The 16,239-nt window shown below is 41.4% G+C and overlaps 1 protein-coding gene across 1 annotated transcript in view; it reads right to left on the bottom strand.

Annotated features, from left to right (window-relative positions):
* Positions 1-2,547: 2,547 nt before the first annotated feature.
* The window catches only part of RAD51B (RAD51 paralog B), an 874,995-nt gene continuing 861,303 nt past the window's right edge, over positions 2,548-16,239 (bottom strand). The window contains exons 10-11 of the mRNA XM_042781147.1: positions 2,681-2,749; positions 2,548-2,577 (exon numbers count right to left, since the gene is read on the bottom strand). Coding sequence (XP_042637081.1) covers positions 2,548-2,577; positions 2,681-2,749 — 99 coding nt within the window. The remainder of the gene's footprint in view (positions 2,578-2,680; positions 2,750-16,239) is intronic.

Genomic DNA, 16,239 nt, shown 5'->3' with positions numbered 1-16,239 from the left:
TTTTTTTTTTTTTCAGCTGAAGCTGCAGTTGCAACTCCATTGTAGGTCTGTCCTTATTACTTACTTTTTTTTTTTTAAATGTGATTTGGGTGAAAGTTTACAGAGCGAATTGGTTTACCACTCAACAATTCATTCACATTTTGTGTTGTGACATTCACTGCAACCCCCACAGTGTAAGAGCACTCTTCCCACTTCCTCCTTGGTTTCCCATTTCCCTTCATCCTTCTTTCCCACCCCTTCCTACCTTCTGAGCTCTATCCCTGGGCAAAGGCCACCTTTCTGATCTTGCATGGTTGACTGTTTTAATGAGTGCATTCCTCCCTGGTATTGTTTACCTTATAGGGCTGTCTATTGTTTGGCTAAAAGTTGAGCCATAGTTGTAAGTTCGGTTCCAAGCTTGAAGGGGATCTAAGGGCCATAGTCTTAGGGGTTCCATCATCCTCTATCCGGCCAGTAAGTCTGGTCTTTTTTATGATTTTCAATTTTGTTCCACATTTTTCTAGGGCCTCCATTTTTCTAGGGAGCAGAAATCCCTTTTGTTTCCCCAAAGTCTTGGGGGCTCCATAGCAAGAGGGAAGGAGGTACTGGGAAGTCTGTATTCAGTGACATTGCTGATAGGGGCAAAAGGGTTTAATTGCCCCTGAAAAACCTCAGACAGAGGGTGTATGTGTGAGGAGCAGAGAAAACAGTTTGGAAAACAACCAAGAGAGGTTCTAAAGTCTCTTATAAGAGCTTCTTTTTAAGAAATTTTCCTGAAAATTTTTGTTTCCTGGATGCACATTTTCAGGCCAGACTCTTTTAGTAATTCACTTTTTGTCCTCTTGTCCAACCTTTTCTAGTAGCCATTCCTTGCAGTTTTTTAACCAGCACCAATTCACTGTACTTCTGTTCTCCACTTTCTCTGAACAACTTCCTCTTCTCTGTCAAAAATTATGAACTTAGCAGCAAGCATCAAAGAGGCAAATCTGTGATTTTTTTTCCCACAAATGTTAACCCAAAAGTTAACCAAGTTAGACGAGACTTAGAAATGTTATTTGCCAAAATGCCCAGGGATCAAGTTACAGGCCTCACATGGGGCTCTCAGTATGAGGTAGCAGGCTGTTCGAGCAGAACAGACTCTCTTTTCCTATTGAAACAGTTTCGTAGTCTTTCATAGAATTTCTTAAAATCCTCATCTAAATTTACTCCTTACTAGAATTCTAATCTTTTAAGAAATCCTCAAAAATGAAGAGCCAAAAGCCACAAAGAGCACGAGGTAGATACAAGTCCAGCTCTCTGGTTGCTTACAAGCTCGAAATCCCTAGAGAGTGTGTAACAAAGGGGCCTGCTGTTTGCTTTGCTTAATCTGGTCTTAAAATCTCTGCTTCTTTGTCAGAAAACAATATTTGCAATTGTAAAAAAAAAAAATATTTACCAAGGAACTTGGATAGCATAAGTCAAAGGCTAAGAGCCAAAGGTCAATAGTTCTTACCCCAAATTTCCCTGGACCTGAGAGTCCCTGCTGTAGAGCTCAGCTCCACCAAACAAATACATTGCTCTCAGGGTCCATTAAGAAGCAGACATCTGAGAAAGGGAAGGAAAGGGATGGCTGTAGCCTATTCCTCAGTCAGAAGCATGAACTCTCCAGCTTGCCCCACAGAATCCCTGCTAGACCTTTGCAATGCAATAGTCTGCACAAGGAGACTCACCCTGTTTCACAAACTAGGAAAATATTCAACTTACAAATTCCTAAAGGACAGATGTTCCTCATATGGGCAGCAATGGTAGTATGCTCCCCTGTTCCCCTGTGGTCTAGGCCAGATGCTCACCTGCACATCTCTGTGGCCTCTTGCCTGACAGAGAGGGACAGATGATACACATCTTGAGAGCCTCTGTGGGGACTCTTAACTCACAAAGCAGTTGACATGTACCCCATGGGCTGATTCTTCTAAGTTCAGTGTTGTTAACATTTACTTCTCTTGTTAATCGTTTTCTGGATAGACCTGCAGTTGGGCACCACTAACCATTAGAGTGTCCAGCAACTAGGATCGATCCACTACTTGTAGATCAAGTGAGCTCCAAGTTGTGGCCTTGGAGTGCTCCACCATGAGCAAGAACTCAGCTCCTTTCAAGTCTCAGTGCCACATCACAAGGTACAGGTCAGCAAGGCCTGGTCCCTAGGGGAAGAGCCCTGCTAGGACTTGAAAATAAGAAAAGAAAATGGAGGAACTAGAAGGAGACAGAGGAAGTAGGGCTCATAGAGCCATGACAAAATGTTCCACAGGCTCCCAACCCAGACGGTTCTGCAGCCTGCGGAGCAAGACGGTGCTGTGCCAGTGCTGACTCCTCCACACTGGTTTCAGAGACTCACTGCCCTGTCCCTCACTCCGTAGGATCTGACAGGAGGACGAGGTTGGTAGCAGTTCCTAACTTGCTTGGTTTGAGACTCATTCTTTGGTTATCTCACTGTTAAAAAATCCTGTAGTTCTCTTTCAACCTCAATCTGTCAAACTCTTGCTGCAACTGCCAATTTCTTGGATCTCATCAGGACAAATATCATTGGCCAATTCATGTTGGCCTTTTGCTGTCCTGAAGTAGCTTCTATCAGGACCATAGTAGCAATTACCACCGGCAATGGGCAGCACTGAGCAATGATTAGCTTAAAGAAATGGCTTAATCCAAGGATCTTACCTTGAAGAACCAGGCCTTCCTCCTTGATGGTGTAGAAAAATGAGGTGAAAGGAGCCAGAGGGGACTTGGCAATGAGAATCTGCACACAAAGCATATTTTCCCAAGTTAGTCAAAGGAGACAGTATATATGAACCTTTATTCAACCCTCTTCCCAACAAGTGTTGAGACAGAGTAGTAACATATGACTTTAAGCCATAAAGTTTATTTTTTTTCAAAAACTATCTGAAAACTAAAACTTCAAATGAGTTTTATCCCTTTAATGTTGTCACCTTGAAAAGCCATACATTTATTCTGCCACTGAATGCTTCTAGAAATAGTCTTGTTACTTTATGTCACTTACTCAAACTACTTTTCTGTCCAAAGACAAACTGAGACTGATTTTCTAAGTTTATTCATCAAACTTAGCTATTTTATTAAAACAAAACACCACTCTTAAAAGATAAAGATTTACCATCACTGTAAATACACCTACTCCTCACTTATCACCTACCTCATTATCTGACATTTCACATTTATGACAACGGTAGAAAAATCCACTACCCAACTATTTTGCACTTTAACGATGTATGTTTGGCAGTAAGGGATGCCCAAGTGCAAGGTGAGAGTAATGCTGGCTGTGAAGGTTAGGGTTATGTGTCAACTTGGCTGGGCCATGGTTCTCAGTGGTTTGGTTATATAATGATATGATTTGGCAGTTACATACTGATGTAATCTTCCACTTACATAATGATACAGTCATCTTCCATTTTGTGATCTGAGGTGGTCATTCTCCATTTTTGCATAATGCCAATTTTCACACAATAACCTGGTCTTTGGAATCTAACCATGTTGATAAATGAAAGGTAAGTATATTCAAAATAACTTGCTAAAGTCAATGCTACCTATGGTAGGGTGTGTTGTATATTGTTGACCCCAATTCTTCCTCCCTGTCTGTATTCATGCCCTTTGCCATATGACTGATTTCCTCTTAGTAAAGGGGTGGAGTATTTCCCATGGCCCTTGACTGTGGGTTTGGCTACATGACTTGCTTTGGTAAACAGGTTGTGCTAGTTCCCAGCCAAGCCTCAAGAAACCTCACATATTTTCAATTGTTCACTTATGCTCTCCCAATGCCAAAGAACAATACATTAAAGTTAGTCCACTGTTTTAGAAGAATGATGAGAGTCACCTGGAGCAGAGCTGCCCAGCTGGGTCCAGTCAACCTCCAGAGATCCACATGCATGTGAGTTACTTATGCATGTGAGTTAACTCACATGCATGTGAGTTAAGCATGTGTTTACTGCTATATGCCTCTGAGATTCTATAGTTATTACAAAGCATTATTGTAGCAAGAGTTGACTGATATATCAGCTAAAACAAAATATCAGAAATATTTTGAGGAATGGAATTATCCTAAGAAAATATTTACTTTAAAGGGAATGACGGTCATTTAGTCATTAAAAAATCAGTATCATTAACCTACTATCACATCTCTCATGGTTCTGTAGAACCTCTAAGGACTGGTGGATTGCTTTATCATTTCTATTAAAGGAAGATGAATATTTTTTTCATGTTTTACAAATAAAATAATCAAAAATAGTAATGGTTTGGCACAAAGCCACTTAGGTAAGTAATCAAGGAGTGTAGCGCAGTGAATTTATTACTATGTCTCTCTCAGCCACAGTCCTCCATTTTGTGATGTATTGTAAATCCTAGCCTCTATACCTGTTTAGGGTGGTATGAATCTTTAGCTCAAGTCACCAGCCTTAGTTTTCTTGAGGGTATACATGGGAATGTTTTGGGAAAGTCTGCTCTCCCTTGCTTGGGATCCTGCATTTATTTGTCATCATCTCACCCCTGGACTTGGGACAGCAGCCCGTTGTCTGACCTGCTGATTTGGATTTGCCATCCCCTGCAAGCACATGAGTAAGGAGGATCCTCCAGACCTATGCCTGACCCATGGATTTGGGACTTGCCAGCCTCCCAGCCTCCACTGTGTGAGCCATTTCCTTGGCAGCTTGTGTGTTCTGTGAGACATTACAGTGAAATATGGAACCCTAAGACAGGAGGGAGAGGACTGAGGGGAGGAGGAGGAGGAGGAGGAGGATGAATTGATGTTAGAGATGATGGAGTGGTACAGCAATTTAGGAAAGTTAGACATTTGGGACTCTTTAACCTTCACCTCATAGAGACCAGCCTTGTGCTGATCCTTCAAAAGAAATTATTCAAGCAGGGAGGCAAAGGAAAGGAAGAAATAATCTTAAATAATCAGAAGGATCTCAATTCAATAAACATTTACTGACTGTCAATTGTGAGAAAGAATATAATGTGTTTGAATCCAGACTCTCCCATTAATTAGCTAGTAGTGCCTATGGCAGGGCCTACAATTTTCCCCTACTACCCATTCCCCCTTTTTCCTTTTGGTCAGTAACTCCCCATTTCACCATTTGCTTGCCTGTTTTGAAGCTAGATGTGATCATTTGACCAAGATTTGGCTAACAGAATGTGAGCTTAATTGACAGGCAGAACTCCCAGATTGTGTTTTCATAAGAAAATCATGTGCCCTTCCTTCTCTTTTCTTTTTTCCAAGGACAGGGAGCAGCCTCAACCATATGGATGTGGACAACATCCTGGGGGATAACGAAGCGACAAAAGAGAAGAAAAGTGGATGACCTCATAGAGCACTGACACTTTCTACCTGGGGTCATCTGTCTACCTTTAGACAGAGCTGCTTGTCTGAACGACTGTATCTCAGGGTGTCTTTGTTACTGTACTCATGCAGTGTTGCTATGAGTTGGAATTGACTTGATGGCAGTTGGTCTGGTTTGATTTGGTATCAAACACACAATAAATAACAGGTACATTTCCAATCAGTTCATCCCATATGCTCCCCAACTGTCTCTTAACTCTCACTCACCAAGAACCAATATAAATTGGATTTTCCAGAAGGAAAAAAAGTTTCTAGTTGGACCTCAAAATTCTTATAGCAGCTCTAAAGTTATCTAGAGAAACTTGCTCATCATTCTCAGAACCAGTGTCTTAGTTTCCTGGGGCTGCAGTAACAAAATACTACAAAGTGGATGGCTTTAAAGAACAGAAATTTAACATTTCTCGGATTTGGAGGCTAGAAGTCCAAATTAGGGTATCAGCCATGTCTAGGTCCCTCTGAGGGCTCTGAGAGAAGAACTGTTCCATTTCTTTCTCCTACCTTCTGGTTTCTGACAGCAATCCTTGGCATTCCTTTGCTGCTTATACATGTATCATCACATGGTGTCTTCCCACTGTGTGACTCTGTTTTCTTGTCCTCCCCTTTTATAAGACGCCATTCAGAAGGGATTAGGATCTATCCTACTCTGGTATGACCTCATTAACTGATAACCTTTTCAAACAAAGATGCTGTCTTCAAAGAAGGTCACATCCAAAGGTATAGGAGTTAGGACTTTTCAACATATCTTTTTTGGGGACACAATTCAATCCATAATAATCAGCTAGTAGATGTTTTAACTGGGCATTGACATTTTCACAGTAAGAACATCTCTGAAAAATTAAAGTAGTCTTTTCGGTCTGAGATAGTTTAGGGCTGGTTCAATGGAAAATTTAGAGGTGCCTTTAACTAGGGGAATGGAATGGCAGAAGAAAAGGCAATCAGTTCTTCTCAAACTTTAATGTGGGTGTGAATCACCTGTGGATCCTGTGAGCATGCAGATACTGAGTCAGTGGGTCGGAGAGTCTGCACTTCTAAAAGCTCCCAGGGGATGCTGATGCTGTGGTCCACAGGCCACATTTGTGTAGCAAGGTTCCAGGCAAGAGATTGGAGGCCTGGAGCTAGTTAGGAGGCTATTGTGATAATTTAGATTTGAGATGACAAAGGCCAAAACCATAGCTGTGTCAGGAAGAATGGGAAAAGAGAAATAGATGAGAGAAATAGAAATCTTTTGGTCAAATAGCAATAAAAATACACTAAACACATCCAAAGTCTCAGCCCTTTATTGTCTGCATATAGCAATTGGACATGAAACCAAAAATGTATAAATAAAAAGTATTCAATAAAGCATTATACTATATATTTGAAAATTATATTACCATTTTTATTTTATAGACTATAGATTCTAATGCCAGAAAAAAAGATGATATTCTAATGCTATAACAAATAGCATCTGAACTCTCCCCTTGAGAGGGGGAGCAGACAGATGATGGAGGTGGAACACTGCAAAGTTGGTGGCTTTTAAGTTCAGCTGTCATCTCATCCCTGAGTTATTGCAATAGCCTTCTAACTGGCTGCAAACCTTCACTCTATGAAAAGCCTTCAGCCCAACCCAGAAGTATCTCACACCTGGAGGGCCTTCTCTCCAGCGGGAGTCAAGGGACCTGGACAGGTCACTGATTAATGTACTGTCTTCTGGGGAAGAGTTTTAAAATGAATTATCGAAAGGATGATTTGTATGCAACAAGAAAAAGAGGAAATGATAATTTATGTCAGGTGATCCCCACTTTTTTTTTTTTTTGGATGGAACTTCTAGGTCAGAGGGTTACCACCAACATGAACTATCTGATTTCAGAAAAAATATTGACAAACTATCTCAATAGCTTTCTGAATAAAAGAAGACAAGTTGGATTGGATGCTAATACTATTAAGTGGACTTGTAAGTGACCAAAGGGTCAATAGCAATCTGGGGAGTGGGTAACAAACTCTAGAATAATGCACTGGGTTCTAGCCTTGACTCTATCACATCCAACATTCTTATTGACCAGGTAACATCAATGGAAACACAGTATCTGGAACATGGCAGGCCACTGATGGATTCAACCATATCCTACAACAAATACAACAGTGGGAAATAGAACTGACCAAAAACAAAAAACAAAACAAAACAAAAAACAACAAACCACTGTCCTAATAAGGCTTACATTCTAAAGGAGGCAAAAAGATAAGAAAATAAATAAAATATATAGTATGTTAGATGACTATCGGTGCTATGGAGGGGAAAAAAAAGCAAAGAAAGAGTTTAGGAAGTATATTGTATTGAGCAAAAGGGGTCAATACAATAGAGAAGACCTCTCTGAGAAGATGACATTTAATTAATCAGATGACATTAATCAGGTTACTGATTAATGTACTGTCCTTCTGGGAGAGAGTTTTTTTTTTCTTTTTTTTTTTTTCAATTGGAAAGACACTGTGGGCTTTAATTACATCCATGAATAACCATAAACAAGGGGTGGGAAGCCCCCAGGCTTTTAATCTTACTATTATAGTCCAAGTGTTTCATTGCACTTGAGAACCACTTATGACTTCTACACTTATAGTTAAAATTTATCTTTAAATGTCTGCTCTTTACTCATAGACTTATGATGCTTCCATGTGTCTTCAGTTTTCTTCATTCTTCTTCACTCTGGATGAGGAGAGACCCACTGTTGCATCTAGATGGCCACTGGCTAGCTTTTAAGATCCCAGTCACTACTCACTAAAGTAGGATGTAGAACAATGTTTTTGTGTACTATATTATGCCAATTGAGCTTAATGTCCCCTGTGACCATAGTCCTGAACCCACAGGTCCAACTACTCACTCCCTCAAGGTGGATGGCTGTGGCTAAGAAGTTATCCTAACTTTGTCCCTTGTTAGCTCTATCTGAGGTTGTGAATCTTTGTGTGTGTGTGTGTGTGTGTGTGTGATTTGGGTGAAGATTTACAGAGAAAATTCACTTTCCATATAGCAGTTCACATATACTTTGTCTCATGTCATTGACCACAGTTTACCACAAGGCAACAGCTCCCCTCCCACTTCCTCCCCATAGTTACCTCTTTCCAGTCTCCATCCCTCCATATACTCCTGCCCCCTGAGCTGTCTCCCTGTGCATAATCAGCCCTTCTTTCTCCCAGGATTGTTCTCTTCAAGGACTGTACCTACTTGAGGTAAATGTTTAACTCATATGCCTGTCTTTTGTTTGGCTGGAAGCCACAGGTGTGGGTTCAACTCCAGACCTGAAGGGCAGCTAGGGGCCATAGTCTCAGTGGTTCCATAGTCTGGGAGAGAGTTTTAAGGTGGATTATCAAAAGGAAGGAGCTCTGGTGGTGTTGTGGTTAAAGCATTGGACTGCTAACCAAAAAGTCAGTGGTTCGAAGCCAACAGCTGCTCCATGGGAGAAAGATGAGTCAGTCTGCTTCTATAAAGATTTACAGCCTTGGAAACCCTATGAGGAAGTTCCACTCCGTCCTATAGGGTCACTGTGAGTTGGAATTGACTCAATGGCAGTGGGCTTGGTTTTGTTTATTGAAAGGACTTATGCGCAGTAAGAAAAAGAGGAAGTGATCACTTATGTCAGATAAACCTCACTTCTTTTTTTTTTTTTGGCTAGAACATGCAGATTGTTAGGTCAGAAGGTACCTCATTTCATTGATGGGATGCTGAATAAGGTAACAGAAGAAAAAATTTAGGGAAAGAGTTAATATATTGGATTAGACAATCATGCTACCAAACCAATCTTAATTTCATTAGAATATCTGGACACACCCTACTAATCTTTTAGGATATAATTTTATTGACATAAATGTAAGGTCTTGTCCTTGAGAAGAAAGACCAGCTATTGACTACAGGATGGGGGAGCTGATATTTAGCACTTAGAAAACAGATTAAGGATGTTAGTTAACTGTAGTTCAATATGAGTTGGCTATGAGATGTGATTTCAAAAATGTAGTGTGGTCTCAAGTAACATCAAACACAGTATCTGGAACAAGGCAGGTGAAGTTTTTGCTGTCCTCACTTGGCAAACTATGCCTGGTGAACTGTGCTTGGATTGGGGTCCAAATTCTAAAGAGAAACTGACAATAGGAGAACAATCAAAGAAGAACCATCAAGGTGGTTAGATGCCCAAAGCAGCCCGTAACCACAAATTGTTGTTGTTGTTTGCTGTTGAGTTGGCCCCGACTCATAGCGACCCCTCCTTGGGTTTCTGAGGCAGTATCACTACGGAAGTAGGATTGCCCAACCTTCCTTCCGAGGAGTGGCTGGTGGGTTTGAACCGCCAGCCTTCTGGTGAGCAGTCAAGTGCCTTAGGCACTATGCTACCAGATACTTCAATGCAAACATGACGTTAAGAGGACAAGGTGAGGGTGCATATTGCTTTTGAGTTTTCTGATCTGGAAACTCTGTAATGTTACATACTAGAGAGGAAAAGTGCAAATTATCTATCCAGCCCAACTGATTTCAGAAAAAAATGGTGTTTGCTAAGAAGATTTGTGAATACACAATAGATTCTTCTCTTTCTTGGATCTGAATCAATACCCCATGCCCTTGGCCCTTCTGCTTTTCTAGCTGTAAACTGTCCTAAAGTAAACAAATCCGTAGCAGATAATTTCAGCTGTTCTGTTTTAGTCGTTCTGCCATACCATAAACTTAGGGTGTTCTTATCATTGTCTTACTTGGGCTATTTATCAAGTGTCCTCCTATTTACTCCATTATATAATACCTCACAGGGAGGGCCTGGCTGCTTAATAAAACTCCAGGGCCCTGGTGCAAAGTTTTGATCACACTCAATTCTGCATGCAACATGTGAAGTTGGCTGTGGAACTCTCTGAGGGTTCATGGAAATATAAAATCAGGCAAGAACAAGTATAGACACACGTAGCTGAGAAAGCCTATGGCTCCACATGGTAGGTGTGTGGTGTTGTGAGCTGTTCATTCCACCTCGTGGAAATAGCCTGATTGGTTTTCCTTCAATGTTTCTTCCATATCAGACTAGCTCAACTATATGAATATATTTTCTCCACGCTTCACATATTCCTTCAAGAACAGTGATTGCTGATAATTTAAAATTTTTTCAAGGGTCATTTAAAGTGTGTCTACTATGTGCTAGAGGTCCTTGGGTGGTACAAAAGGTTTGCACTTGACTACCAGTTGAAGGGAGCTCTGGTAGCGTAGTGCCTAAGGCATTTGACTGCTAACCAGAAGGCTGGTGGTTCAAACCCACCAGCCATTCTTTGGAAGGAAGGTTGGGCAATCTACTTCCATAGTGATACTGCCTTGGAAACCCAAGAAGGGGTTGCTATGAGTCAGATCCGACTCCATGGCAGTGATTGCATTTTTTTTTTTTTGCATTTACCAATTGAAATATCAGCAGTTTGAATCCACCCAGTGGCTCTGAAGAAGAAAGGCCTGGCAATCTGCTTCTGTAAAAGTTATAGCCAAGAAAACCCCTATGGAGCAGTTCTACACTACAACACTTAGGGTCACCATGAGTCAGAATGGACTTGAGGGCAGTGTGGTTGGGTTTTGGGCTAGGGGCTAGGTGCCAGGCTCCAAATCCCACTACCATCTGGAAATAATTCCCAATATCGATACTATCCACCAAACCATCCCTGTACTTATTCAGTCCCACTACTGAGCATTTTACTTTGTGCCAAGTACTGTTTGAGGCACAGGGGACTTAGCAATGGACTAGACAGACAAGGTCAGTGCCTTTATAGAGCTTACATTCTGGTGGCAGAAGACAGATAATACAGAGATAAAGAGACATCTTTGGGCTTTTAGGTTTTTTGACTTTCATTCATTCAATCCTTCAATCCATCTGTCAACAAACATTTGGTGGCATAGTGCCCAAGGCATTTGACTACTAACCAGAAGCCTGGTGGTTCAAACCCACTAGCCACTCCTCAGAAGGAAGACTGGGCAATCTACTTCAGTAGAGATACCATCTCAGAAGCCCAAGGAAGTGTCACTATGAGTGGAAATCGACTCATTGGCAGTGAGTTTTTTTTTTTTTTTTTTTTGTTTCCCAGGCTGCTGTAACAAATTACTACCTACATACCATTCTGGATTAAGACAACAGAAATGTATTCTTTCACAGATCTGTAGTCCAAAAGTCTGAAATCAAGGTGTTGGCAGGATTAGTTTGTGATGGCCATCCAATCTTTGCTTCCATCTTCATCTTCACATGGCCTTCGTGTCTATCTGTGCATTCTTTTCTGTCTCTTATAAGGGCACTCTCATTGGATTTAGCGTCCATCAGAATGCAATGATTTTATCTTGATCCATAATTACATCTGCAAAGACCTTACCTCCAAATAAGGTCACATTCTGAGCTTCTGGGTGGATACAAATTTTGGGGGAAATACAATTCAACCCACTAAGAGTACCTACAGCTGATGCAAATTGACTTTGTGTTGTGTGAATTGGTACTTATTAAAAGACTGACATAATACTTCTACCTCAATTTATTTCTTACATGTATGTTCTGTATTCTCAATAGCTGCTTTTTTTTTTTTTTTGGTATTTACCCTTTTTCCTTCTATAGGGCCCAGTCTAATGCTTTGCACACAATGGGCTCCTAATAAATCATGATTGACAGGCCTTTTCCTCACTGCTCCTCCTTTTGTCCCTATGCAGTATGTGTGGAAGTCTTTTCCAGTTGGTAAGTGAAAACACAGAGGTCTAGACAAATTTGGAAGCAAAAGTTTGCCTTTGGAGCTCACTGGCCTCCCCTTGCAGACCTTCTCCTCTTTCTTTTATGTCTCTCCTTTTAGGTATCTAGTTTGCTCTCAGCACTTGGCTGCTAACTAAAAGGTCAGTGGTTTGAACCCACCAGCCGCTCTGTGGGAGAAAGATTTGGCAGTCTGCTTCTGTGAAGTTTACAGTCATGGAAACCATATGGGGCAGTTCTACTCTGTCCTATATAGAGTCACTATGAGTCAGAATCCACTCGATAACAGCAGGTTAGGTTAATTCTCTTTAGCCCTAAAATGAAAGCTGATTTAACCCTTTCAGTGTTAACCTTTTCAGGTGTGTCTGTATTTAAATATAAGACTTCAAAGGAAAGTAATGAATCTAAACTGGTGGAAAGTCTGGCTGGATCAGGATGGGTGGGTGGGTGGAACCTTCCAGGGTTCCCATATAGTAATAATGATAATCTAAACAACAACCAACAGATACTAATCCACACAACAACCCTTTGAGGTACGTAGCTTATACATGTTAAAGCCAGGATTCTAATCTAGGCCATACTTTTAGCCACTGTGATGGCAGCCCCCAATCTGGTCTATGCAGATCAATCTACTTCATACATCATATGAGGCAGGATGCACAATAGCCAAGAAAGGCCTTTTTTCCCTGTAGCATGGATACTGCATGAGTCAACACAAGGAAGACCATTAGACTGAACACCTATGCGGTTGCCCTCAGCTGTTCACAAGTGTCCACATTGGCAGTCTCCTTTCTGCTTTCATCTCAGAATGACTAAATTCAAGTTATCCTTCAAACCCCAAGTGAATGCTACCACCTCCAGAGAGTCTATACTGACTTCTCCAGCCTGAGTTAATCTCTAATCCCATCACACTTTATCTGTACTGTTCTCACACTTTATCTGTACTGCTCTAGTAGCACTTCGTACTTTCTCCTCTGTTTCACAGTTGACCTTACACAAATTTTCTGTAATCTATTTGAGCACAGAGACCATCATTCTTACTGCTGCTTTTTCCTGTCCCACCAGTCTCCAGCATGGTGTTGTATATATAGTAAAGGCTCAATTATGAAACTGAAAGAATGAATGAATGAATGCACAAATTGATGACCCACAGAAACTCTACTGACTCTACTCACTTGGAAGACTCACCTGGTACCCCCTTTCATCACAAATTGGAGGATGGAGAAGATGCCAGAGAAAAGGGAAGGCTGCCCAGTCAACCATTGCCAAGATTCTCAGTTTGGGCAGGCCCAAAGTCAAGTCTTTGTTTGGTTTTCATATGCTATAACATCACATGTTTTTCCTGGCCTGATCCCACTTCCAAAAGGCTCAGAGTGGGAAAGAAGTCATAGAACAGAAAGTGCTGGGCAGAGCAGCCCTGGTCCTCCTCCAGGATGGCGACATCTCCTAGGAGAGCGCTTGTGTTCTCCTTCTAAAGCATAGGTGTGACTTTCATCTGGGGCAGCACTGCCCAGTCCTCCTCCATGGGTGGTCAGTAAGGCCAGTGTGAGGCATATAGCACAAAGATGTCAGGAACCTAGGTACAGACAATTCTGGAGGCTTCTTTTATAGCATTCTGGTTCTGGCATGTTGCATGAGTTCTTGCAACAGAGCCCTGCCTTAGGAAAAAGTGAGTTTTGCTTTTGTGGCCCAGGAAAGCAGACAGGAATAGGCAGCTATGTGCTAAGGGCAAGCTGGCACCTATTCTTCCACTTCATCCTCTCTAATCCTTGTACCAGGCAGGCTTCCTTTAACATTGATAATAAGTCCTTTCTCCCTCTTATTTTCTTTCCCTTCCCACACCACCCCAAATCTCAAATTAGTTGGGAGCAAGGGGCTGATTAAAGTAAGTTGGCAGAAAGAAAGTGTACATAGAATGATTTCTTATTGATGGGGCAGGTGGTAAATGAAAAAACCAAACTAGTTGCCACTGAGTCAGTTCTGACTCATGTGACCCCACATGTTGCTGAGTAGAACTACACTTCATAGGGTTTTCAAGGCTGGAGGTATGATGGTTAAGCTTTCTGCTGCTAACCAAAAAGTTGGCAGTTTGAACCCCCCAGCTGCTCTGCAGGAGAAAGATATGGTAGTCTGCTTCCATAAAGATTACCACCTTGGAAACTGTCCTATAAGGTCACTCTGAGTCAGAATCAACTTGATGGCAATGGGTTTGTTTTTTGGTTTGACCTTTTGGAAGTACTTCACCAGGCCTTTCTTCTGAGACACCTCTGGGTGGGTTCAGACTTTTAATGTTTCATTTAATAGGTAGGCACTTAATGGTTTGCACCACCCAGGGACTCAGAGGCAGGTGGTAAGCCTGAGTGTTTTTCCATCTCTGCCCTTTGTTATAAGGTTTAGAGCCTGAAGACAATGTAATATGCTCAGCCAAGATTACTGGGGTAAGAAGCAATTGGGGTAGATGACTCAGAAATATGGCTTTGCACTCATTCACAATTTCCTTTCCTTAGCTTTCAATCCTTGGAAGAAAGATTGGGCAATCTACTTCTGTAGTGATACCGCCTCGGAAACCCAAGTAGGGGTCACTCTGAGTCAAACCGACTCCAAGGCAGTGCATTTGGTTTTTGGTTTTCTTACTAGCTTTTAAATTCTGTCAGTCTTCCCATGAGCAGCAAGATTATGTGGTTGTTGATGGATTCAGTGGTATGTCCTCCTTCAATGTGTCCGATTCTTTCATCTGCAGGCAAAGGTCCTGCTGAGAAGCTAGAGAGGAAACCCAGTGACTCTGAAATGTCCTTCAACAGGGACCCTATTATCCCACTTCAACTAGATTCCTGGGCTAATAAAACCTATTGCTAAGTTAAACAAACCTTTCCTCTAGCTGTGCCAAGCGTCTGTGACAGAAACCCTTCATGCCAGGGTTTTTCCTTCTTGTTCAAGACTGAGAAAAAGGTTGTTTTCTCAGCTGCTTTGAAGTCCAGGAAGAAAGCCAGGGACGCAAACAAGCCAGTCACTCTTGCATCAGATAATTCAACAGGATTTTGATAACCTCAAGTCTTCTGTCTCCTCCCCAGGTTGAGCTGAACTTTCCAAATCAAGGAATAGAGGAGCAGGAAATACTCCAGACAGGAAGATCTCTGGGCCTGGAATGAGGCCACGGGATCAGGGGGGCTTGAAGTGTACCCGGTGATCCTCAAAGGAATTCCCTAGTCATTGTGTTAAGAAAGCTGGAGGGAAAAGTGGCAGAGGTCCAGTTCCCAGTTCATATATGGATCTTCTACTGATTAGAATCTGCTCCATCACTTGGAAAACCACTTTCCATGGAACACTAACGCCTCCACCAACAGCTTTGCAAGACAGTGAGCGGAGAGTAAAGAATAAGTTTAATGGAGTCCAAGCTGCTCTTTCCTAATATGGAGTAAAGTCTGTAGAAGTAACATACAAAGTAATATAGTGCTGGGAAACGGGCAGGGTGGAAAAGTGAATTGTATTTGAGCGGGCATCAAATTTATTCATTTATCCAAATTTAGTGTACCTCACAACTTATCCTATAGAAATTGGGGAAGAGGAATTAAGCTGATCTGAATCTCTAATGAAATATAATTCTAGACCCTGGGAAGATTCTCCTAGAAAGTTTGGCTCTGAGGCCATAATATCTGATTCCCCCATGGAATATCACTAAGCCCTTTTATAACATCTCTCTGGTGAGTGGTTTCAAAATGTGTATCTATAACCCAGCAGGTTCTTAAAGTATATAAAGGTATTGTTAGTTCCTTAAAGAAAGCCTATTAATTTCTTCAAGAAAATTAATTTAGTAAATTACAGGACATTGATTTAGTAAATTAAAGGACAGTAATAGTGCAGGGTCAGAGTTGCATTTTGAATATATCCCACCAACACTTTATTATGAAAATTTTCAAACATCCAGCAAAGTTGAAAGAATTTCACAGTGAACCCCCATATATCCATCAACTAGATTCTACCACTAACATTATACTGTACCCCCTTTTTTTTTCATTGTGATTTGGGTGAAAATTTACAGAGCAAATTCACTTTCCATACAGCAGTTCACATACACTTTGTCTCATGACATTGACTACAATTTACTACAATGCAACAGCTCCCCTCCTACTTCCTCCTGATAGCTGCCTCTTCCCTGTGTCCATCCCTCCATGCACT

This window comes from Orycteropus afer, unplaced genomic scaffold (genome assembly GCF_000298275.1).
Source record: "Orycteropus afer afer isolate SDZICR_OR568_19922 unplaced genomic scaffold, OryAfe1.0 scaffold00088, whole genome shotgun sequence".
Classification (NCBI taxonomy): domain Eukaryota; kingdom Metazoa; phylum Chordata; class Mammalia; order Tubulidentata; family Orycteropodidae; genus Orycteropus; species Orycteropus afer.
Note: the sequence above shows the minus strand (reverse complement) of the source record. Positions and strands in the feature narration are given on the sequence as shown.